This window comes from Bos grunniens, chromosome 4 (assembly GCF_055505025.1).
Source record: "Bos grunniens cultivar Pamir isolate PY7600 chromosome 4, Bosgru_T2T1.0, whole genome shotgun sequence".
Classification (NCBI taxonomy): Eukaryota; Metazoa; Chordata; class Mammalia; order Artiodactyla; family Bovidae; genus Bos; species Bos grunniens.
Window position 1 is genome coordinate 70528099 of NC_141168.1, and position 25922 is coordinate 70554020.

At 40.5% G+C, this 25922-nt stretch overlaps 2 protein-coding genes and 1 long non-coding RNA gene across 6 annotated transcripts in view; 1 reads left to right on the plus strand and 2 right to left on the minus strand.

The window, feature by feature from the left end:
- The first annotated feature begins 796 nt into the window (after positions 1-796).
- On the plus strand, positions 797-11099 carry SFRP4 (secreted frizzled related protein 4). Its single transcript, XM_086396825.1, has 6 exons — positions 797-1506; positions 2789-2869; positions 2964-3029; positions 5264-5462; positions 8009-8072; positions 10556-11099. The coding sequence occupies exons 1-6, from the start codon at positions 1062-1064 to the stop codon at positions 10739-10741; spliced, it is 1041 nt and encodes a 346-aa protein (XP_086252951.1). The 5' UTR covers positions 797-1061; the 3' UTR covers positions 10742-11099.
- Positions 11100-12442: 1343 nt separating this feature from the next.
- On the minus strand, positions 12443-14660 carry LOC147374329 (uncharacterized). Its single transcript, XR_015162647.1, has 2 exons — positions 13812-14660; positions 12443-13042 (listed from the first exon to the last, which is right to left on the minus strand). It is a non-coding gene; the product is annotated as an uncharacterized LOC147374329 (long non-coding RNA).
- A 4763-nt stretch (positions 14661-19423) lies between these two features.
- NME8 (NME/NM23 family member 8) overlaps positions 19424-25922 on the minus strand; it is a 41910-nt gene continuing 35411 nt past the window's right edge. For 2 of the 4 annotated variants that reach the window (XM_086396824.1, XM_086396822.1), the window contains 4 exons: positions 22357-22508; positions 21350-21494; positions 20345-20583; positions 19424-19705 (listed from right to left, as the gene is read on the minus strand). In XM_086396824.1, the coding sequence (XP_086252950.1) occupies positions 20346-20583; positions 21350-21494; positions 22357-22508 (535 nt within the window). In that variant the 3' untranslated portion in view covers positions 19424-19705; position 20345. Of the gene's footprint in view, positions 19706-19869; positions 20584-21349; positions 21495-22356; positions 22509-25922 lie in introns of those variants that run through there. The other 2 variants (XM_086396820.1, XM_086396823.1) reach the window with 2 other exon arrangements.

The window sequence follows — 25922 nt, forward strand, 5'->3', positions numbered from 1 at the left end:
AAATCTTTCAGATTGTGATATCAAAGTCGTCTTGGCTTTCTGCTTTCGTTCAAGTTGAAAAGAGGAACAAGGAGTAGGAGAAAGAGGGAGAAATGTTAGACGGAAGACATTTCTCAAACTGGAAGATGCTGTGACACCTTCGGTCAGTTCTTTTCCTGGAGCAGGTACAGCTCAAAGGCCATTCTGGAAAAAAAAGCCTGAGCCCAAAGTAATGTCTACTAGCCACGACAGTAATCACAAAAACAAATTCCATACAACTCAGGGCCGGGAGGGGGCGGTTTGCTTATATAATGTGTCCATCCTGTTCCAATTGCACTCTCCTGGTCCCACACGTCTCACCGCTCGGCGCTTCTCATGCCCCCTACTGGAGAAAGCAAGTACGTTTAAGAGGTAAAGAGCAGCAGAAGTTCCCATTTCCCTCCAACTTCACAGTTGGGGAACCCAAAAGGCAGAGGGCGCAAAGTTCAGCTTTGATTCGAAAGACGGTCCTTCCCTCTCTTGAAATCGTATCTTGCACCTTCTTGGATCCGGTATCCAAAACGACTGCCAGAGGCTCTTTTTCTTGGTTTGAAGAAAAAGGACTGGCCAGACTAAAAAGGAGGGACTTTGGGGGAATGCAGGATTCAAGCCCTGGGTTGCGGCCCGGAGGAGATGATGTCACCGCTTCTGCAAGAGAGGGCTGGGGGGTGGGGCGGCCGACGGGGAGCCCGCGCCGAGCCTGCAGCTGCCAAGGGAGCGTTCCGAGCCCACGTCAGGGGAGGTGTCGGGATAAATAGGTCCGGCAATGGCCGGGGTTGGCTGCGCTCGGAGCTGCCGGGCCGGGGACTGGAATTGCCAGGGCGGGTTCGCGCCTGGGAGGCTGAGGGCTGGAACTACTGGTGCCGCGCGCGCCGGACTGCGGATACCCTCGGCCGGCCCCAGAGGCCGCGCACTGCTGCCCACGGGAGTTTGGGTAGAGCACATCCCCTGTGCCCTAAAGCACCTCTTCCTTCGTGAAGGGAGAGAGAAAGACTAGGGGGCCCATTCTGTCTACTGGGGTGGCGGCGCGGGAGGGCAGTACCATGCTCCTCTCCATCCTGACCGCGCTGTGCCTGTGGCTGCGCCTGGCGCTGGGCGTGCGCGGCGCGCCCTGCGAGGCGGTGCGCATCCCGATGTGCCGGCACATGCCCTGGAACATCACGCGGATGCCCAATCACCTGCACCACAGCACGCAGGAGAACGCCATCCTGGCCATCGAGCAGTACGAGGAGCTGGTGGACGTGAACTGCAGCGCGGTGCTACGCTTCTTCCTCTGTGCCATGTACGCGCCCATCTGCACCCTGGAGTTCCTGCACGACCCCATTAAGCCGTGCAAGTCGGTGTGCCAGCGCGCGCGTGATGACTGCGAGCCCCTCATGAAGATGTACAACCACAGCTGGCCTGAGAGCCTGGCCTGCGATGAGCTGCCTGTCTACGACCGGGGTGTGTGCATCTCGCCTGAGGCCATCGTCACTGACCTCCCTGACGGTGAGACTTGGGGAAGGACAAAGGTGGGGGGGGGGGCGGTTGAGGGGGCACTCTGGACTGTCACTGCCACATGAGAACCCGACAGCTGTCAGTGGGTGGTCGGGCAGCCCCCCATTCTTCTTAGGTGAATTGGAGGAGGTGGGAAGGGCTGGTGACTTAACTTCTGGAAAAGTCTGCTTTCTCCACAGGAATTTCAGGAGCTAAAAAACACCATGTCCCCATAAAGAGGGATGGGCGATTTTTCTTAGATAGGTGACACTAGAGAATTTTTTCTTTGTAGTAATAAAATAGTAATAGCAGTGACAGTTGGGTCGAACCCACTTTCAGCACTTTTTTAATATCATTTAATAAATAAAACACTCCTACCAGGATTCTCCACTTAACGTTAGTTCTTGAAAGCTCTTTCTGAAAAAGCAGTACTAGTCACTTCCCACCAGGAGTACAGTTTATAAATTTAGTTGCCCTGGAAAACTGTGATGTCTGTTTCATGGTCTTTGACCCAATGCCAGCGTCTGTGGCATCTTAGTTAACTCGAACTCAACCACCACTTCCTTCTTTTCTCTTTAGTCTTTTTGTTGCTTTTCTAGGAAGAAGAGGCAGGTTTAAATCCACTTCTTGAAATAAAACCTAAGAATATTTTTGCCTCCTTTTATCCCTGACTCAAGTTGCTACACATTTAAAGAAATTATGGTGTTGCTTTAGTGTCGTTTCTGAAGTTATATCTCAGAGCCTTGCCCAAAACGTGGAGGTGGAGAAGTGAAGTGAAGGGGGGGAAATTTAAGCTCCTTTCTAATTCAGTTTAAAAAAAAAAATGTATTTCTTTAATTATAGAACTGATACAGGGTTATGCTTCTTTAGGGGGTAGCTCTGGATTGTTTCTACAAAATGTGAGGTGGGAATTGAGGACTATTTTGGTTATTTTGATTAGTGTAAACTGTCAACTTGGAAAATCAACATTTTAAAATAGATTTAGGAGGGAATGACATAATTTATCCAGGTTGGATAAATGTTGGATAAATCCAGGTTGGCTGTATGTATCAACCAGTTTAAATGGATGTGCCTTCACTTTAGTTTGTTCTGGATAAACAGTCTCAGCCATAAGTCTTCTTTCCTAAGCCCAAAGAGTCTATATGGAAGAAGTAGTTGACAATCACATATAATTTTTGCTGTTTAGGATTTGTGTGTGTTTGTGTGTGCTGCCGTGTTAGTCAGTGTCTCCAGATGATTCCTTACTCCAGCTGGAATCACTGACCACACCCATGTGTCCCTGTGTGTTTTTCAGACGTTAAGTGGATAGACATCACTCCAGACATGATGGTACAGGAAAGGCCTCTTGACATTGACTGTAAACGCCTAAGCCCGGGTAAGTTCATTAGCCTCAAGGCTCCATCTCTTTCTTCTCTCCAGAGTGACTTCTGAACCTTTTTTCAACATTGCCTTTGTTTTGTCTTCTTTAGACCGGTGCAAGTGCAAAAAGGTGAAGCCAACCCTGGCAACGTATCTAAGCAAAAACTACAGTTACGGTAAATCATCTGCTGAATCCATTGGCTTGGGGACTTGGCACATGACACAGCCAGGTCTGCTAGTCATGAAGTGAAAAAGCGGGTTGGTGATTTCTCTCAGTCATGTGGGTCCTAGATGGCACAATAACAACTGTGAATATTTCTTGCTTTTCTGGGTAAATCAAGTAAAAACTAAGTAAAGTAACCTGGGTGAGGGCAGTGCTGTGAATCAGATTACAAGTGTGACATCCTGATCCTAACTGTCCTATTTGTCCAGAAGTTCTGTCAGCCAGGATATCACCTCATTTCTCTCATGGTTTCACCACAGGGCCTTAGGGCAGCGGTGGGAGGGGACGGAAAAAAAAGTTTCACTGCTGTGGAAAGGATGGGTAAGTGATCTGTGGATTTGACCTGAGGCCCAGAGACCAAAGAATTAAGATGTGCACACGTATCTTTTTACTTATAAAAACACTTTTTAAAAAACTGTGGGAATATGTTAATCACAAGACCTATGGCTGTAAGTATTAACATAGTTTAAATGTTCTCTTATTTGAAAGACCCAGTTGGCACTTTCTTCAGAGAATAAGTCAATCATGCTGTCTTGAATGTTTTCAGTGAATTCTAGTGTCATAATTTGAAAGTAAATTTAATTAAAAATGTGTTCCTTTAAAATACTTTTTTGGGCTATTTCATGGGGTTTTTTGTGTGTTTCTTAAATTATTTCTGTTGAAATAGTGGAAACTATTTGGGTAAAAATGTTTGTTTTATTTGGTAACTTAGTTTTCCATATTTCAAACTGAAATTTTATATCATAAGAACCTTTGTATTATACAACCCACATAAAAGCAGGAAGATCATGGCACTATAAAAGTCTGAAAAAATAACCTCTTATTTAGGTTGTCATATTTGAGAACCACACATAGCCAAAATGGGTAATTCAACCCCCCCCAAAAAAACAAAACAGAGCAAAACACTGTCTTTTCTAGTAGCTTCTTGTTACTGTTTTTTAAACCTGTTATATGTAGATATCATCTTAATCTGATCCACATAGCCCCTTCTCTGGCACCGTCCAGCCTTAGTTACTTAATTGTCCAGTCTGAGTTTCACTGTCATGCTGTTCTCTGAGGCATCATTGCTTCGTAACCACATTGATGATGAAACTATTTTCTATTTAAATTATTCAACTCCTTCATAAACCAGCTTTCTAGGATGGAATACAAGACAGATCCATCCTAGGCTGATTACAACTCCATGGCAGGTGGTAATAGCAAGGGACCAAGGAGGTCAAGGAGCTTCCCTGGTGGCTCAGACGGTAAAGCGTCTGCCCGCAATGTGGGAGACCCGGGCTCGATTCCTGGGTCAGGAACATCCCCTGGAGAAGGAAATGGCAATCCACTCCAGCACTCTTGCCTGGAAAATCCCATGGACGGAGGAACCTGATAGGCTACAGTCCATGGGGTCACAAAGAGTCGGACACGACTGAGCAACTTCACTTTCACTTTCACTTTCAAGGAGGTCAGAACTGCAAGCATGATAAGACGCAGTGACATTACCAGTCATCTGTAATAACAGTTCCACCTCTGCCCACCACAGACCCTGCTTTGGCAGTTTGGGAAATTAAAGAATTGAGAGCAGTCATCTTCAGAGACTCCTGCCTGCATTACAATGTTAGGACTGTAACAACTTTCTCTGGAACAGTTCAAGCAGCAGATGGGTAATTGAACCACACAAACTTTTAGGTGCCTTCTGAATCTGAGAATATATGATTCTCACTTCAAATCATTACAGGACAGAGTAGAAAGACAAAGTAGTATTATTTCTACAAAATTTAGTCAACCTTCTATGTAACTAAATTTCCTGATGTTCCCTTCTGCACCCTCCCAAAAAAAGCCCCTCATAGAATTATAGAATTTTAGGGCTGAGAAGAATCCATGGGATTCTGTATTGAAACTCTATCTGTAGCCCCATGTGGAGCAGTCACTGACCCAAAGACAGATCTCAGAGTAAGCCCGCTTGTGAATTTCCTTTTCTATCTTGCAGCATGATTCAGAACTTTTAAGACATTGTTGACAATATGGGAGGCCTTACATTTAGCATATGATTGTGTGGGCATTTTTGCCAGCATTCGGGCAGCTTGGACATGACCATAATTACAGGAGTGATTCTTTAAGAGAGGCTCAGGAGTTGGCAGGAATACACCATCCATATTTCTCTCCAAAGCTTCAGCAACACTTAAATCGATTTTTCAATTGCAGTCATTCATGCAAAAATAAAAGCCGTGCAGAGGAGTGGCTGTAATGAAGTAACGACAGTGGTGGATGTGAAAGAGATCTTCAAGTCCTCATCACCCATCCCTCGGACTCAAGTCCCTCTTATTACGAATTCTTCCTGCCAGTGTCCACACATCCTGCCTCATCAAGATGTTCTCATCATGTGTTACGAGTGGCGCTCACGGTAGGCACAGAGGGGCAGAAAAAAACTGCACACAGCTTAGGAAAACCATGAATCCCACTTAGAAGTCCTAGTTTGTGTGTGTGTGGTTTTTTTTTTTTACAGCACTAGCTTTTAAAAAAAATCAGTTTTAATAGATGGTTTGATTGGGATATCATATATCCTAAACATCGCTTAATTCTTAATAGAATTAAGGAAAAATGAAAATATGAGCATTTCAGTGGACTCTTTAAAAATCAATTTCAGAATTTATTACCAGATTTCAGAAACTTATAAGCAAATAAATTGAGTAAAACCAGTTCTTTTCAAATCAATCTTATTGTAGCAAATATGAACTTTTAAGACCTTTTAAATAAATTGTGAATCAAGAAACGATGGCCATTTGAAACACAGTTCCACACTTAGTTTACATTTGTTTACTTGAGTATTATATAAACACATATATACACTCACACACATGTATTGTATGCATCTCTCCAGCTGGGAGTGTGTCTCCTCACTTATCTTTCCATAACATCTTTTTATATATATCCTTACAACATAAGAAGTCCTTAAAATATAAAAATCAAACACTTCAGCACAGGTTCCAGAAAGAGCCCCATAACTTGCTTCACTTCGTTTCTCCAGCAAAACTACTCATTTTTATTTAAAAAGTCTTCCTTTTGATTCTCTGCCATTAATAATGTTCCTATTCCTTCTGGATATACAGTTCAAGATTCTATTTCTCAAAAAAAAAAAAAAACCACTTTTTGATACTGCCTTCACTTAAATACTTTCTTATTCTTCAGTCTATCAGTACTTAGTACCTTCTTCACACTTCTTGTGCTTTCGGCTTTAAAGCTGTTTTACTGCTTATATCTTGTCTTTCTAAATACATTGAATGAATGAACTTTGAATGACTGTTTCTGGGCTCATTCCTCTATGATGCTTATATATGCTCCAGTACTAGAAGCATCTAGCACATCTGAGGATGTGCCGGATTGCTGAACAGGTGAATAGATAATACATGAGTTAAATAACAGCCTTTGTGTCATTTTCCCTGTTAGATTATAGATAGTGTAATTCTGATCAAAATCCTAGTAAACATCTTTTGGATGATTGAGATTTATGTCTTCACAAATAATGCTAATGATCATTTGGAAGAATAAAGTGCTAAGGACATGTAAAGGAGATTTTGAAAATCGAAGGATGAGTGAAAATACGCCTTATGTCATAAGCAAAGTTAGTATAAAGCTACACTTGTTCAAGTCATGTGGTGCAACAGTAGACATGTAGATAAATAAAGCAGAGAAGAAAATCTTGCAACAGATTATAATTCATGCAAGAACTTCTATGAAAGAGATGTGGCAAATCAATAGAAATCAAACTGTTGTTTAGTAAATGTTGCAAATAGCTTTACTTGGGAAAATAGTATGTATTTTCACTTTGTACTCAATAAATTTTAAATGGGGTAAAAAAGTAAATATTTTAAAAACTTAATCAAAAAGGATAAAGTTCAGTAAATAAATATGTACTACCTGAAAAATAAAGTAGTCTGTAAACATAAAAGTAATGTAAGAAATCATGAGGAAAAATGTCAGTGCACATATCTGATGACAATATTGTGCATATTAAAATCAAAAATAAAAAGAGAAAGACATGGACTTCCCTAGAGGTCCAGTGGTTAAGACTCCAAACTTCCACTGCAGGGGGCATGGGTTCAATCCCTGGTCTGTAAACTAGGATCCTGTGTGCCAGGCAGCCAAAAAAATTTTTTTTAGAAAGAGAAAGACAAAAAAAAAAATTATTGCAATGGGTATAACAAAAGATAGTGATTTACTCTATAAAAAGTAAGTATAAATTTACATCTAAATCAATACTTAAAACATTGACTACAATATAGAAATGCATGTATGAAGTCTATACAAAGTTCTAAAAGAAGTACAAATAGTAAATAAACATTAAAATATTTACCTCCTTAATTTTCCAACCCAAATAAAAGCAAGATTCCATTCTTACTTAGTCTTAATGTTGGTGAATTAAATGACAGTTCAACCATTTTGAAAATAATTTAGCACTATGCAGTGAAAACCTTAAGAAAAAAATACATACTCTTCTGCTTTCATAAATCTATCTTAAGGAAATAATTAGCCAGTGCACACTAGTGATATTCAGTGCAATGCTGATGATAATAGCTAAGCAAAAGGGAGGTTCAACTGTAGAGAAATAGTTAAATATATTATGGATATCCATAGTTATAATTTATATAGTTAGGAAAGTTATATTTTTTTAATTTTTCAGGTATATAAGAAAATGCATACAATGCTGAAAGGAAATATACAGTATGATCTAAATGTACAGTGTGATCTAATAAAATATGAAATATTAGTTAAATAAATACACCAAAAGAAAATATTAGTAAAATATAAATGGGGACTTGTGGGGCTAATGGTTATTGAAGAATTTTGGTTTTTACAATTCTTTGTATTTTATATTTTTGAACTTCTGTATTTTTGAAATTTTTACTTTCATAATTAGCATTGCTTATTAAGATAAATTACTTTTTTCAGGATGATGCTTCTTGAAAATTGTTTAGTTGAAAAATGGAGAGACCAACTCAGTAAAAGATCCATGGTAAGTATAATTAGGAATTCACAGATATGGATTGAAATGCACGTATTTGGGAATTCTTCACATTCTTTCATCTCTAGGCTATCATGTGCTGTGCTTAGTCACTCAGTCGTGTCCGACTCTTTGTGACCCTGTGGACCGTAGCCCGCCAGGCTTCTCTGTTCGTGGGGATTCTCCAGGCAAGAATACTGGAGTGGGTTGCCATACCTAGCTCCAACTAGGCTATGATAGGAGCCAGAAACAGTAGCAGTATTTGTCTTTGAATAGGTAATTAAGAGAATAACTTTTCTCATTTGGAATTTTTATCATAAGTTTCTCTTCAGTTTCAAAGGTGATTTGGTTGCATTCAGTATTGATCTACTGGTTTTCAACATTTCCAGATTAAATTTATTTATTGCTTTCTTTATTGTATTATATTTAATTTGTTTAGCAGTCAGTCAGATGCTTGAACAGAATTAATATACAGTGGTATTAATACAGATATATGTGGGTGTGAATATCTGCTTTTGAAATTCACACTGTCACTGTACAGAGAAGATTCTTTCCCTGTATTTAAGATAATTTCAAGACTTTTGACAAAATAAGTCATATTCAAAAAGTAATACTTTTGTGGTCAAATCCATAATTTAACGGTAACATCATAGAAAAATTGGTCAGTTAGAGGAGTTAGAATAATTTTCTGCCCAGAGATGTGAAATCATTCCAGAACTAAAGAAATCAGGTTATTGGTTTGGATTTTAAAAGCATCCTTTTTCCTTAAAATATGTTTAGATGTATGCAGGAGAGTTTGTGTTACCCAGTTCAGAAAAGATACTGCAACTGCCTGTGTTTTCTTAGTTTGCAGGAATGAAAATTCTTGAGCAAGGGGAGAGTGTATATTAATACTGATTCATGGAGAAGGTGGGCTTCCCAGGTAGCTCAGTGGTAGAGAATCTGCCTGTCAGTGCAGGAGCTGCAGGAGACATGGGATCAATCCCTGGGTTGGGAAGATCCCCTGGAAGAGTAAATGGCAACCCACGCCAGTATTCTTGTCTGAAGAATCCCATAGACAGAGGAACCTGGCAGGCTACAGTCCATGGGGTCACAAAAGAGTTGGACATGACTGAGCAACTGAGCGTGCTTGCATGCATGGAGAAGGCAGTTTCAACACAACCTCTTCTACTGAGTCCTTTTCTAAATAACAGGCCCAAACACTGCTGCTGCATCTAAGCTAAACACTCATGAGCTTCTCAGGAGCACACTTTGTCTTACTGAACAGAAAATTCTAGCAGAGTTGCTTATTTGGTTTCCAAGACTACAGTAGATTAGAAGAATCAATCTAGAAGGTAAGTCCACCTTGAAAACTGAGATTGTTGACAGGAAAGAAAGCTTTCAAGAATCATAACTGGGTCATTCACTTTGGCAGCAAATACTCCAATACAGTATTAAGAATATGAAAATATCACCGTGGTATAACAATGCACAGTAATAAGTTTATTATTTTAGGACTAGAGTTGTGCCCTAGGAGGGTGGGGACTGTATTTTTCATTTCATTGTATTTTTACTGCCTGACCTATGGTTGTGGTCTAATTTTTATACTCTAACATAAAGTAGGGACATATGTGTTATAATGAAAAGCAATGTCTATTCAAATAGACTCTTTTTCATTTTTTTTCTTAGACATTTTCATATTTAAAGAGTAAATTCTTTTTCTGTCATGGAATCTTGACTGTCTAGAATGGCATTTCTCATCAGCTCTGGGTAGCTAACACATGAGTGGATTACTAAATGTGGGTGGGGCTTCCATCTTCTTTCAGATGTAAGAGAGTTAGGTGAACCTCTAAGTGTGGTAAGAAATCCCAGCTTCCTAGTGAGGCTGTATCCATTTCCGCTTTTAGCCTTGGCAAAGCCTTTTTGAATGATTGGCTGTATAGGAAAGTTGCATTACAGGGCCTATGGGAAAAATTGCATACATTAGGGCCTTCACAGGAGGAGAAGGGGATGACAGAGGATGAGATGGTTGGATGGTAACACCAACTCAATGGGCATGAGTTTGAGCAAACTCCAGAAAATAGTGAAGGACAGAGAAACCTGGCATGCTGTAGTCCATGGAGTCACAGAGTTGGACATGACTGAGCAACTGAACAACAGCAAAGGGCCTTAGGCTGTGGAGTCAGGCTGGTAAATTTGAATCCCAGCTCTGACTTTGTTGGCTCTGAAAATAACATCAGTATGCTTGTTTCCCGGTCATGACAATGGTGTCTACCTAGAAGGGCTGTTGTTTCAATGAAATAAATGTATGTCAAGACATTACCATATATATCCAGTGCTTTCCAAAGCACCTGTTACAGGATACATGCTCAACATCACGGGGTAGAGTAGCTATGGTAATCATGAGTCTCATGATGAGTATATTACAGTGAAAATACGCATTATTTTGGATATTAGTTTAATAGCATGAAGAGGTGAGACATATTTGATGGTCACATGTACACGTTGCCTCCCAGCAGTGGGAAGAGAGGCTGCAGGAACAGCAGAGGACAGTCCAGGACAAGAAGCGAACAGCAGGGCGCACCAGTCGCAGTAACGCCCCGAAGCCCAAGGGGAAGCCACCTGCTCCCAAACCAGCCAGCCCCAAGAAGAACATCAAAGCTAGGAGTGCTCCAAAGAGCACAAACCCAAAACAAGCGTGAGCTAACTGCTTTCTGAAATGGGGACTTCCTCTCAGAGTGAGGCCAGGCATCACCCAGACAGCCTGTTAGAAGGCCGCACACCCCTCGCCTTAACAACCACAGTCCTCTTCATAGACACATCTTGCAGCATTTTTCTTAATGATATGCTTCAATTTTTCTTTTTAAGTCACTACAAACCATAGTGGTAGGTATGCCCTTGGGTATGCAAGGTATAAGAAAGCTGGTCAAATAAGCTTATTGTATTGAGAGTAAACTGTGTGCAGACTCTGTGAGAGCTCCACAAGGGCAAAGATGCTTTTGTTCTTACAATTTGACCTGATATGTGCATTGAAAAATAAATGCCATATTACAAACAAAACACCCAATTTTTTTTTTTACAATATGTTTTATTTTATTTGGTGGTTAGGATGTGAGCAGTTTTTCAAAATGTGATTGAAAATATAATGCTTCTAAAGAGGAAAGCAAGAGGAGTGAATGTTTCAAAGATCTTTACTGTTTGCAGAAGAATTTTTGTGATCAAAGGGGATTTTTGAACAATCTAGAAAAGTAGGATGTGGAAAATCAGAATCAGTCTGGTTTTATGGTTTTTGTTTTTACAAAGAAGCCTTTCTGCTCTGTTCAGCTAGAAACCCTAAAACTAAAACAATAGTATTGCTAAATGAATAAAAGGGAAAGGCAGACAGACAAAGTCTGGACCCTTGTTTTCTGGTTACCATGCCACAGTGGAGATGCTCTGATTTCATATGCATGTTTCTTACAGCCCCTTTAAGCAGCACTGGAAACACTTTGTATCTTCTCTATGATTTGGGTACCAATTAGTCATCCCCAAGCATCTTACACCTGTGAGTGTGATGCTCATCTCACTTCCCAGGACATCCCAGGTATCTTGATGCCCAGCCTCTCTGCTGATTGCTGGTGCCCCCAAGGGTGCCTTGGGCCTGAGGTAGGAGGGTCAGGATCCAGAGCCCCTGGTCTTCAGCCTGCTATGGCACCCTTGCCACACACCAGCTCCGTACTTGGAAAAGACAGTTGCAGTCACTTGTCCATCCACTACTCAAGGATATAGAAGAACAAACTGCAAGCTTAAGAGTAAAATCTCCTTTAGATGTACCATTGTTGCTGCTTCTCAGAGTAGGGGTAAGTTACATGTTGCATTCACACACAATGATTAAACAGATAATTTAATTTCATCTCTGTAGGCTTTGGGACACAGAGGTGAGGTGTGTGGGTAAGCCAGGGCAGAGTGAAGAAACAGCGTTAATGAGAGTGCTGGCATGGGCACCCATCTCCTGAAAATGTAACTTCATCTGTATCCTGTTACCCCACGGCAATAGAGCTGAAGGAATCCAATATAAACACCCACACAGAGGTATCAATAAAATACTCCATGTGTGTTTCTGTCTAAAAAACAAACCACTCTGGCCCTTAAGGAAAACCAGACAGGTATTTAGGATAGCATCTAAAGAAATCTAGGAAAGTCCATGAAAAGCCATTCATACCCTAGATTACCTCCTTAGCATAGTAGGAATTTGGAGGGTGGGGAGGGGAGTTAGAACTCTCAACGGAAATGAAAAAACTCCCTGCAAAACTTTTTTTTAAGTGCAAAATGATGTAACGAGAGTTTGGAAATGGCTTGACAATTTTAAACACTGTTTCCTTTGAATATTTAACTGAAATCATATACTGCATATCACAACTTAATAAGGTACATTAATTACTTTAATTGATAATCACTGTTTGTTATAAAAAAGTTGAAAATGAACATCAGCCCACACTGAGAGTAATATAACAAGTGTGGAAGTGGGTTTTGTGTGAGAGCCACAAATTTTTCTCCCTTAAAATATTGTTTCCACCTAAATACTTATGAGAGGTAAATCGCTCACCTGGGGGGATGGGGTTTGATTGTATAACGGTGCACCTTTCCTGCCTCTTGTTGGGTTTTTCTCTTTGGATGTAGAATATCATTTGGGGTAGGCTCCAGTCTTTGTTATTGATGATTGTCTGGTAGTTAGTTGCAGTCTGGGTGTGTTCATGAGAAGAGGCAAGCCCAGGGTCCCTCGATTCCACCACCTTGTAGCTACTTCCTTCAGAAAACTTCCAATTCCTTCAGCATCCATCAGTTTGGTTACCAAATCCTTTTCCCTAGCTTCTGCAGGTTGCCAGCAGTCCTGAGCATTCCTTGGCTTGAGGCAAGATAACTCCTATCTGTGCTTTGGTAGTCACACAGTGTTCCTATGGGTAGGTCTGTGTCCAAATTTCCACTTCCTGACAGTCACTCCTCTCGCAGTTTGCAGTCTCCCTCTGTGCATTTATATGATAAAAAACAAAACCTATTATACAGGTTATACTGTTTCATAACCTGCCTTCTTCACTCAGCCCTTTATTTGAATTAGCTCTCACATCACTAAAACCCAGGCCGGCTTATTTATAGTGGCCATGAGGTATTCAATGGTGAGCATCACTTAGACCTTCATGTTATTAGAGATTTAACTGTATGTACTGAATAACTCAAACAGCTTGATAGCTAATATCCGTGCACATCCTTAGTTAGTCCTGGAGGATAAGTTCATTTAAGGGACATTGCTGGGCTGAGGAGGATGCCCAGCCAGGAAAGTTCTTGATCCTATTGTCAGTCATCCTGCAGAATGTTTGGCCCATAGGTGTATCAAAGTGATTTTCCAGCTCCTCACTAAGATTGTCTTCACCTTCTTATAACATAAATTTGAGCTGCAAACTTGATGTCTCTTTTCATCTATGAGCCCTCAACTGACAACATTCTCCACACTCCAGGCAGCTGGGCAATGAATGACTAGTTTATTTTGTCAATAACTTGTGAGAATGGACTTCTGAATGTGGCTCCCCAGGCATGAGGGGAGGACAGATTTTCATGTCACAAATAATTTCCTACTGTTACTGAGTTCTCAGAACCAGGAAAAAAAATGTGGCACAGAAGAGTACAAGCCATAAATGCTTCCTTGTACTGTCTAATGAACATGTGTTGCTTTTATAATTAGAAAATACTGTAAACATATTAGGCCTTCCCAGGTAGCACTAGTGATAAAGAACCTACCTGCCAATGCAGGAGACATACAAGATGCAGGTTTCATCCGTGTGTGGGAAGATCCCCTGGAGGACAGCATAGCAACCCACTCAAGTAGTCTTGTCTGGAGAATCTCATGGACAGAGGAGACTGGGAGGCTACAGTCCATAGGGTCACACAGAGTTGGACATGACTCAAGTGACTTAGCATGCATGCACAAACATATTACCAGAGAGAGAAAGAGGGTGATGAAATATAGTATGGATTTAAGCCAGGTAGCAGGGAAGGCAATGGCAGCCCACTCCACTACTCTTGCCTGGAAAATCCCATGGACAGAGAAGCCTGGTAGGCTGCAGTCCACGGGGTCGCTAAGAGTCGGACACGAGTAAGCGACTTCACTTTCACTTTTCACTTTCATGCATTGGAGAAGGAAATGGCAACCCACTTCAGTATTCTTGCCTGGAGAATCCCAGGGACAGCAGAGCCTGGTGGGCTGCCATCTATGGAGTAGCACAGAGTCGGACACAACTGAAGCGACTTAGCAACAGCAGTAGCAGCAAGCCAGGTAGACATGAAAACTTATATTGATTACATGTGTGTTAGTCTGGGTACTCAGAGAAGCAGGCACCAAAATGGAATTCAATCAAATATGGATCCTTTTAGAGGAAACACCTGTGAAAAAGAGTAAGGAGGGAGTTGAATAAGGCTGGGAGAGCTGAGACAGAAGGAAGATGGACAGAAAGTTGGGGAAGAAACACTCCAGGCTGCTTCAGTGTCTAAGGAAGGCTTGTCAAGACTACTGGGAACCTTGACCCAAGTCAGCCATCAGGGACTCCCTTGTCACCCAGGGACAGTTCTGCCTTCACATCCTACATATCTTACATTATTTACTCTTCTATCTAAGAGAGGTCTGTTTCTACTAGCATGTAAGGAAACCTTTTTTAAAAGGACGTCAATGGCAGTAAGAATCTCTATGGTGTGTAATTTTGCCTTTACAACTTCAGGCAGTATAGGCATAAGTCTAATATATCTAGTTGCAATATTTGTATGAGAGTAGTTTTATAACTAGATAGTTCTAACATGCAGCTGTAATATCTAGATGAGAACCATTTTGTAATGGCAAATTTAAATCACATAAGTGATATATTTTAGAGGGAAAAGGAGCATACTTGATCAGCAACTACATTTAGATAAGAGAGAAGACTCATAGCCAGAGGGCCGATCCCAAATCTCACAAAATTGTAATAACATGAATAACAGTATGAGGTTCAGAACACTGAGGTTAAGCAAAACATGGTATTATGAATAAAGTTTCATCATGGTATCAAGGGATCTCTCAAATGTTGTTGTTGAATCAAACAGAAGGATTTTTAAAATTCATTAACCATTTAGTCATCTAATAATTTCAAGTATTTATTATGTCATTGAAATATTTTAGCAGCTGAAAATCACATAAACCATTGCTTAGTAAACTTTCTTCTTTCTTAAAAGCATTGAAAAAAGAACTGGCTTTGGAGGTCTCCCAGAGTAACTTCCAAGGGGTGAGCAAGTTCGAACACTGTACAGGCAAGCATCATTAGCAACAGATCAACTCTTGGTGTCTCAGGGCCAAGAGACTCCAAGGAGAGGGCCATAGAATAGAGCAGAGCACATTTTAGGGAACTGGTCCATTTTCTGCAAAGCATCTGCTTACAAGGAACAGGATCCAGGGAGGGTATCCTGGAAGGTAGTAGCCTCTAATCAACAATGCTTCAGGTCTCCTATGTTAGAAACAGGCTACAAGGGCTAAGTAGGGCAATGAAGGAAACTCTGGCTTCAAGGTCAAGGTGCATGACTGATCCAGTGCCAGAGGCTGGAGATTATTCTGTACTGTATAGTTCATGAAGATGAGACTCATCCCCGGCTCTGTCAGGTTAGAGGGCAATGAAGGAAACTCCGGCTTCAAGGTCAAGGTGCATGACTGATCCAGTACCAGAGGCTGGAGATTATTCTGTACTGTATAGTTCATGAAGATGAGACTCATCCCCGGCTCTGTCTGGCTGTCAGGTTAGAGGTGCTTCCTTCCCTCACAGACACACCATTGCCTGCCGAGCTAGTTTGGACCCATGGCCCCACCATCATGCGCTTCGCATCTTGTTTACATATCTCAGCCCACTGCTTCAAGGTATATGCACTGATTACCTCAGCCACAGTGGCCAATGACATGCATCTGCTGCCTAAAGTCCAGCTAAGATTCAAGATCCAGTGAGCTGGAGCCCTGACAATTTTCTAGTCTTTTCTAACCTTTCTTCCTCTGGGGAAGAATATACTCCCAGATACCACCAACCCCAGCCCCCAGATGCCTGCCTCATGCTGCTGCATACCACTTTACTAAGTTCAAACCCCTCAAGACCAACACCAACATAAACTAAAATTTAACTGAATATATCTCTTTGGACATTGATTATTATATTTCTGACTACTTAAACCTAATTCTACAACCTGAAAAAAATAGCCTGTCCCTATGTCTTGCTTTTAAAATCTTTGAACAACTATGTACAACTGAGTGAAGCATGCCATCTGCTGGTTATTAAGAGTTTGGCTTTAATGATACTAGAGTCCTGGACCAGTCCTGAGGCAATAACAGTGTGTCATTTAGGTCTAATTGGACTATAGTATTGCTGAAGTCCTCCATTTCCTTGCTGATCTTCTGTCTTGTTCTATCCATTATTATTATGAAAGAGTTCCATTGAAGTCTCCAACTATTACTGTGGAACTTATTTCTCTCTTCTGTCAAAGTTTGCTTCATGTATTTTGGAATTCTTTTTTGTTATTGTGCATATGTTTATAATTGTAATTTATTGATAAATTGAATCTTTTTCAATATCTAATGTCCTTTACTGTCTTTTGCATAAACTTCTTTGATGTCAAATATAATTTTCTGATTATAATATAGGCACCGTAGCTTTATTTTAGTTACTATTAGCATGGAATATTCTATTCCATCTTCAAGCTTTTTGTGTTTTTGGATTGAAAGTGAGTCTCTTGAAGATAACATATTAATGGATCACATGCTTTAATCCATTCTGTTATTCTCCACGTTTAAATTGGAGAACTTACTCCATGTACATTTAAATTGGGAGAACTTACTCCATGCTTCCCTAGTGGGTCAGCTTGCAAAGAATCCACCTGCCATGCAGGTGGGTTTGATTCCTGTGTTGGGAAGATCCCCTGGAGAAGGGAAAGGCTACCCACTCCAGTATTCTGGCCTGGAGAATTCCATGGACTGTATAGTCCATGGGGTCACAAAGAGTCAGACACAACTGAGTGACTTTCACTTTCATTTTACTTCCCTAGTGGCTCAAATGGTAAAGAATCTACTTGCAATGCAGGAGACCCATGTTCAATCCCTGGGTCAGGATGACCCCCTGGAGAAGGAATGGCAACCCAATCCAATATTCTTGCCTGGAGAATCCCATGGACAGAGGAGCCTGGCGGGGCTACAGTCCGTGGGGTCACAAAGAGTCGGACACGACGAGCAAGTAATACTTTCACTTTCACCCATGTGCATTTAAGGTAGTTACTGATTAGGAAGGACTTATGTCCGCCATTTAATTATCTGTTTTCTGTATGTCCTGTGTGCTTTTCTTCCTCAGTTCTTCCTTTACTGTCTCTTTTTCAGTTGGTTGACTTTTTATGTTTAGCACACCATTTTGCTTCCCTCTTTTTCCTAGTAGTTTATAAAACTTCTCAGTGGTTCCTCAGAAATTGCAATTAACATTCTAAAACTCATAACAAAAGCAAAACAAAACAAAAAACAACTTATAACAACCTACTGTGAAGAATACCAATTTCAATAGTATATAATGGAATATACCACCAGTCTTTATTTTAATAATATATACTTTTCTCCTAAACTTTTCTGTCTCTCCCCTTTTATATTATTGTTGGCACATACTGCATATTTGTACACTGTGTGCCCATTAATATATATTTATAATCATTATTTTATCATCTTTTTTATATGTTGATACCATAGGGGGGCAAAAAGAGTTAGAAACCAAAAGTACAGTAATACTGGCTTTTACATTTTTACCAGTGTTATTTCTTCATGTGTGAGTCACTGTCTAGTGACCTTTCATTTCAGTTTGAAGTACCCTCTCTAGCATTTCTTGTGGAGCAGATTTAGTAGTAATAAATTCCTTTAGTTTTTTTTTTTTAACTAGGAATGTCTTAGAAGGATAGTTTTGCTAGGTATAGGCTTCTTGGTTGATTTTTTTTTCTTTCAGTATTTTAAATGTGTTATCCTATTGCCTTCTGGCCTCCATGATTTCTGATGAGAATCAGCTATTATTGTGGATTCCATGTACATAACAAGTGCTTTTCTCTTATTGCTCTCTAATTTCAGTCTTTTTTTTTTTTTTGGCTTTTGACAATTCAACTGTAATGCAGTAGAACTGTAGCCAGTTATCAAGTCTTGTGGGTACAATGCAGCTTTCTAAAAATTCTCTGATTATTTCACTTGTCACTAACTCACATTTCCACATTATTTTGTGTTGCTGTCAACTTCCACTTTGATTATTGCAGTGCCTTCTCTCTGGATAACTTCAATCTCTTTTTCCCTCTGTGTCACATATATGCATCTGCTCACTCTGTGCTTACCTCTAAGAATCCTAGAACACATATTAATTTTCCATCTCCAGCCTTTAGAGTCTTAAGCTCCTTTAGGACAAGCACTGTGTATATACAGCCCTGCAACAGTGTCCAACAAGAGCCAAACAAATGATTCTTGAATGTCTGAAACATACCCACAATACTAGCCCCCTGAGAGTTATGATATAGTGACAGCATAAGACAGAAACCAGCAAAATGTGAATATATGTGTGTAGTGGTAGTCGTGCTTTAGTCACTAAGCCATGTCCAACTCTTGTGAGTCTATGGACTGCAGCCTACCAGGCTCCTCTGTCCATGGGATTTCCCAGGCAAGAATACCAGAGTGGGTTGCCATTTCCTTCTCCAGGGTATCTTCCCAACCCAGGGATTAAACCCAGTCTCCTGCATTGCAGGTGGATTCTTTACCAATTGAGCCACCAAGGAAGCCTGTGTATGTGTGTGTGTATGTTTATAAAACTCCTTTCTTGCTTCTTTACCTCTGATTTTGGAAATCCTACCCATTTTTCAAGATCTATTTGATCCATTACCTTCTCCAGTTCCTACCCATCAAACACACACCTATCAATTCAGCACTGAAATATACACTAATTAAAAATCCCCTATATTATTCATAATGTTTCCCTCATCACAAAAGGGGGGGAGGTATGTTGACATTAGATCTACACTATATTTCTAATAGACACTATAAACAGAATGTAATTCTACTCACCACCTGCTCCACAGGCACTCATCACTGACATGCTTAATAATGTATAGATAGTAGTTATAATCAGACATTGTTTCTGTGATTTTGCCTCCTCATCATATTTGTATTTCCCTGAAGGTAACCTTAATTATTATTTATTAACCAAGAACCCATAGTTTTGTATTAACTAAGAACCCACAGTTCAAGCAGATATACAATACCTATTTTTCCAACATAAGTGGTCAAGGGTTGTACCATCATGCTTTGGTCTATAACTGAGCTAGACTAATGAAATGAGCTGCACTATGCCAGAATTTACCTTTATTTCTATGCATAATCTATTAATAAAACATTCTTATATCTAGAGAAATCATAGCTTATCAATAATATTAGGAATCAATGTGCTTGCTCATCTGTCCCTGAGGAACTGGTTGGGTGTGAAGGGATTGCTCCATTTCACATTGCTGCTTCATTATGCTCTGGAGGCTGATTCTCAGTTCGGCTTGTCCAGGTGGGGACTGTACTCCACATTCAAGTCAGCAACCAGAGCCACATGGGTGTACATTTGTGAGCCTTCTCTTTGAAACTAAAGAAAGAAAGTAGGTTTTATGGGGGAAATTATCTGTCTTACACTCTTATCTCCCATATTGTCCAAGATGGAAAAGCTTTCAATCAACAACTAAGCAAGACTCAATTCACATACATTTTATGTAACTGCCTCTCCCCAATAAGCACCTCTTTGCCAAAGAATAGAACTGATTGCCTTTTATTCTATACTTTCTAATATTCTATTCTATTCCATGGTCATATAGTACCCACAGGTAGTTAATAGGCTCCAAGTTTCCAGACACTTAAAGGATAGAGTTGAGGCTTCTGAATGAGACTTTGACCACTCAGAGTAAAGAAGTGGAGGGGAAGAAAGGAGAGAGACTGATGAGACTGAGTCATAGCAGATGGCACAGACACAGCTGGAGACCAGGGCTTGCCAACCCATAGGTTTAAAACCAAGGCTGGCAAATCCACAGATGTCTCACTTGCCCTACTGTCTCTCAGGTCCCTGGCATCTACAAGGCTCCCAGGCTGCTACAGACCTGCAGAGTGTGTCTGGCAGGAAATAAAGTTGATTCAGGAGTATGGGGAGAACTCTGGTCTTTATGGACCAGCCTTGTCCTAGGTCTAGCCACTGTAATAAGGAGATATAATAATAATTCAAGAGGTACTGTACTTTAGTTTTCCTCAAGGTTCTCAGGAACAAAGTCTTCAAACATTCTACTAATCGTCTCCATTGCCTCCTCCATATTAGATGCTCCATGGACAGCATTTTTCAAAATATTTTTTCCAAATTGGGCTCGAATAGAATCTGGGGACAGTAGTCTTGCTTCCTCTGGGTCTGTGGGACCCATCAATCGTCTCCAGTCTGAAACAGCATTCCACTTGGTCAGAATCATGACCAAAGATGTACCCCTGCAAACAAGAATGCTTTCAGAAGACTTGGACTATTGATAACTGTAGAGACTGAATACACAGCTAAAGACAGAACGCCACAGCTTCATCCAGAGAGCTCATCTTTATTCTTTGTCCTCATCAGTGTGATTTTTCTGCTTTTTAAAAAAAAATTTTAACTTCTCCCTCACCCAATAGGTTTATTGGGATTTGTTTTTCTGGGTTTTTTTTTTTTTTTTTTTTTGGCCATGTTGCATGGCTTGCTAGGTCTTTGTTATCTCACCAGGGATTGAACCCATGCCCTCTGCAGTGGAAGCACAGAGTCCTAATCACTGGACCACCAGGGAAGTCCCTTTCAACAGGATTTTTGTTCTAGAAGAATTTTTTTTTTTTTAATTTTAGGGATACATGCTAGGCACTATTCCAGTTACTTTCAATGTATCAATTATTTAGCCTTCACAACAGTGCCAATGAGGTAGGTCCTATTAACATCCCCATTTTATGGATAAGGAAACTAAGGCAAAGATCAAATATGTTGGCAAAGCAGACATTTAAAAGTAGATAGCCTCTATATTTAATGTGAAGAACTAAAGAAACAAAGAAAGAGAAAACAGAGAAGAAAAAAAGGAATTAGAATAAACATGAACTCCAAATATTACCAGGGTGCTTTTCTCATGAATTAGATTGGATAAAATATTTTAATGAATTTTCTGTATTTTTCAAAGTTTCTATAACAAACAGTTACTATGTTTACAATGCAAAGAACTTTTATATATCAGAAACTTACTCAGCTAAAACATCCAAGACATCCTTATAAAACGCTTTTCTTTTTATTTTAAAATAAATTTTCTCTGCTTCCTCTTCAATTAGGAGTGTTTCTTTCATCTGTGTTATATCAAATCCAGTCTCTTTAATAATTTTCATGATATCCTCTAGGGAAAACAGATATTTGATAGTCTTGCAGATTGCCTCCATTTTTGTTCTGTATTTAAGTAGATTGAATAACTGCTGCTGCTACTGCTAAGTCACTTCAGTCGTGTCCGACTCTGTGCGACCCCATAGACGGCAGCCCACCAGGCTCCCCCATCCCTGGGATTCTCCAGGCAAGGGCACTGGAATAGGTTGCCATTTCCTTCTCCAATGCATGAAAGTAAAAAGTGAAAATAAAGTCGCTCAGTTGTGTCTGACTCTTCACGACCCCATGGACTGCAGCCCACCAGGCTCCTCTGCCCATGGGATTTTCCAGGCAAGAATATTGGAGTGGGGTGCCATTGCCTTCTCCGATTGAATAACTAAGGAAGGTCATAGTATCACTTGCATACAGTGGTTTCAAAAAACCAAAACTGTGCTAAACTAAACTGAAAAGGCAGTCCCCAGAGGGACATTCAGAAGAACTTCAATATGTTAATGTAGATGTTCAGTTTCTGGGATCCATCTTTCCAGAAACCACCTGAAATGTCTAGTGGTCTATAAATGAGGAAATCTGTTTCTATGCCAAAAGTGAAGACATGTTTTCATCTCCACATTGCAAATGCCAAGGAACTTCTTGGATATAGAACTTCTAGATATAGATTGGAGGAGACAGCCAACCTGAACTCTTCTCACTGAACTGGCAGGGCACCATTAAGGTGATTAAATAAAGGAAGTCTGGTCAAAATCTCTCACAGCCTAAACTTGGAGCACTACCGCCTGATAATGAAGGTGCTCATTGCTTTATTCTTTCAACTTTACTTTGCAAAATTCCACAGAAGTTGAAGAAAAACGTATACATTGGTTCTATCTTTATATATTTACCTCTTTGTTCCTGTGTTACATGAGGTTTAATCAGTGCCACAGTGTGTTGAGGAGGAAAGAAATGTTGTATTTCCCTTTCAGCAGCTTCTAGTGAATCACTTCCGTACAACTGGTTGATAGGCAAACCTTCTATTGCAAATTGTGCGCATAAACTTTGAAAAATAAGTCAAGTCAAAAACTGTTATAACATATAAAATAACATAACACAATGTAAAACTTCATATTTGCATTCTACAAAAGGAAGTAACTGCAGAATGGCTTGGGGCATGCTATTACCTTTAAGGAGGTAACAGTCATTAGGGAGAAAGGAGTTGAACATTTCAGTAATCATGATAATGGATATTGACAACTGTCAAAGATGGAATGAACACCCTGGTGCAGTGGAAAAGAACAGAATATAGAATTCTAGTGGTATCACTTGCTAGCTACATGATACTGATCAACTATTTTCCTTGTCTGTGCTTCAGTTGTCTCAAATATGAATATGATAATAAACCCTGTTTTGGAAGGAGTCTTTGAAGATGTAATCTGATGATGTGTTTGAAATTTATGGGACATATTAAGCTGTCAGTAAATTCCTTCTCCTTCTTTAATCACTAAATAATATCAAGCACTAGAGATGGCATTTGACCTATTCCAAAGATACCAGATTATAAACGCTGAATCCAGGAGACATGGCAGCGGAACCCTCCAGGTAAGGAAAGCAGCAGTGAGAGAGGAGCATACCAAACGGCTTTGTGGAACAAGGCAGGAGTGACACTGATGTTAATAGACAAGCCCTGCCGGGGTAGTTTCTTCCAGTTCTGTTTTTGTATGATAGATGAATACATATCTCCAAAGTCAACCGTTATTCCTCAGTGTTTTCCAGTTGCACTCTTTTCTTTCTGTCCCTCTGCTTATCTATTTATATTTCAGTAGAAGTGATGTTCATTGCTCATTGATTTTCTGCCCTTTAAACATAGCCCTGAGCAAGCAACCCACAAAATCCAGCCACAGCAAATAATCTCCCTTCCTGTTAACAGACTGACATCACTGGAAACTTGGCTTTCTGTCCTAAGTTTTAAGACCCCTTTCTTATCTCTGAGTTTCCCTTGTGGCTCAGCTGGTAAAATCTCTCTAATTTTTTCAGTGACCATTTCAGATTTCCTTATCTAATGTGACCTTCCCATTCAGCCCTTGGCTGCTCTCACATCTCTGATTTGAAGATATTTGTAGACTAAGAGCCTGTGATTGTCAGGGAGATTTGTACAATGAATGATACATCACCAGAACTGAATCCATTCAATGCAGAGAACTACAAGCAGACCCTCTATTAGGCTGTTAGACATGGTATTTGGAAAAAGTGTCTGTGTGTGTGTGTGTTTGCATGTAAGGATAGCAGAGAAGGATTGCTATTTTTCTCTTGTATGCAAGTGACCATATTTCAGATTAAGCAATGGAGAGTAAAGAGTCTGATGCCCAAGTGCAGGAGTTATTTCTAAGGCCACTTAGAAAAGGAGGCAATCAAAAATAATGGCTAAGAGTCATTGTGAACTTGTGGCAACATTAGGGATCATAAGGGCTTAGGATTTAAATTCTCACTATAATAGTGGGGAGAAGAGGGGCAGTTACTGAGTGCCTTCACCTGGAGAAAATGTCTCTGTGCTGGTATGTAGCCTCCACATTTGGAGCCAGAATTTCTAGAAGAGTGTGCCTACATGTATCAGATCAGATCAGATCAGTCGCTCAGTCGTGTCCGACTCTTTGCGACCCCATGAATCGCAGCACGCCAGGCCTCCCTGTCCATCACCAACTCCCAGAGTTCACTCAGACTCATGTCCATCGAGTCAGTGATGCCATCCAGCCATCTCATCCTCTGTCATCCCCTTCTCCTCCTGCCCCCAATCCCTCCCAGAATCAGAGTCTTTTCTTCGCATGAGGTGGCCAAAGTACTGCAGTTTCAGCTTTAGCATCATTCCTTCCAAAGAAATCCCAGGGCTGATCTCCTTTAGAATGGACTGGTTGGATCGCCTTGCAGTCCAAGGGACTCTCAAGAGTCTTCTCCAACACCACAGTTCAAAAGCATCAATTCTTCAGTGCTCAGCCTTCTTCACAGTCCAACTCTCACATCCATACACGACCACAGGAAAAACCATAGCCTTGACTAGATGAACCTTTGTTGGCAAAGTAATGTCTCTGCTTTGTATAGGCCAGGTATTGATAAGGATTCTTCTCTCTGATGCCATGTATTGCATTCTCTGCTACATTTCATTGAGAGGTTCTATGGCACCCTGCTCATACCACATAAAGAGTGTCCAAGCCATATTATCCTTTACAGTAATTTCCTGGCACAGGAACAAAGACATAAGAGAGGAGGGTCAAAAGAGTACAAAATGCCTCCTTCAGGACAAGTCCAACTCAAGATCTTATACCCCAAAGAAAACACTTCAACTCTATATACATGATGTCTCATAAGTCCTGTTATTTATTGTGGTAGCATGGATGCAAACGTTTCCTGTGTTTGACAAAGCATCTTTATTCTTGCTCACTTGAAGGAGGGCTTTTCTTCCCCTGAATTCAATCCCACTCTGAAATTAGCACAAAGAATTTAGGTGAATTGCAAGTCAGTTTGTTTCCATCAGCTACATGCCAGGAACAGAGATGAATGAGATGCTATCTCCTTCCCTTGGCTGAGACCAAGCCCAGCAGCTAAGATCAAAAAATATTTTTTAAAGTGCCTCTAGGTAACAGGTACTAGACAGCATATTAAAAAGCAGAGACATTACTTTGTCAACAAAGGTCCGTCTAGTCAAGGCTATGGTTTTTCCAGTAGTCATGTATGGATGTGAGAGTCGGACTATAAAGAAAGCTGAGCACCAAAGAATTGATGCTTTTGAACTGTGGTGTTGGAGAAGACTCTTGAGAGTCCCTTGGACTGCAAGGAGATCCAACCAGTTCATCCTAAAGGAGATCAGTCCTGGATGTTCATTGGAAGGACTGATGTTGAAGCTCAAACTCCAATACTTGGCCACATGATGCGAAGAACTGACTCACTGGAAAAGACCCTGATACTGGGAAATATTGAGGGCAGGAGGAGAAGGGGATGACAGAGGATGAGATGGTTGGATGGCATCACCGACTCAATTGGCATGGGTTTGAGTGGACTCCGGGGGTTGTTGATGGACAGGGAGGCCTGGCGTGCTGCAGTTCATGGGATCTCAAAGAGTCAGACACGACTGAGCGACTGAACTGAACTAGGTAACAGGTAACATGCCAGGTTTTCAGCTGATTACAAAATTCTAAGACTCATCAGTAAATTACTTTGTAAATGTTCCCACCAAATTGTAGACTATATATTAAGTTAGTCATCATTGTCTTAAAACTCCTATATCAATTAAATAACCTACAGGACTATCATGCCCTTCTCAAAAGAATTTCTCCTAAACAGTGCATGGGGCATATATTTCTGCCAAGATACGGACTTCTGGCTGGGTAGCTTATTTTCAGCCCCAAATGAAGCAGCTTACAACCTTCTCTTGCAAAGCCTTGTCCATATTCAGGTTGGCACTGGGCTGGGCTTTCAGTCA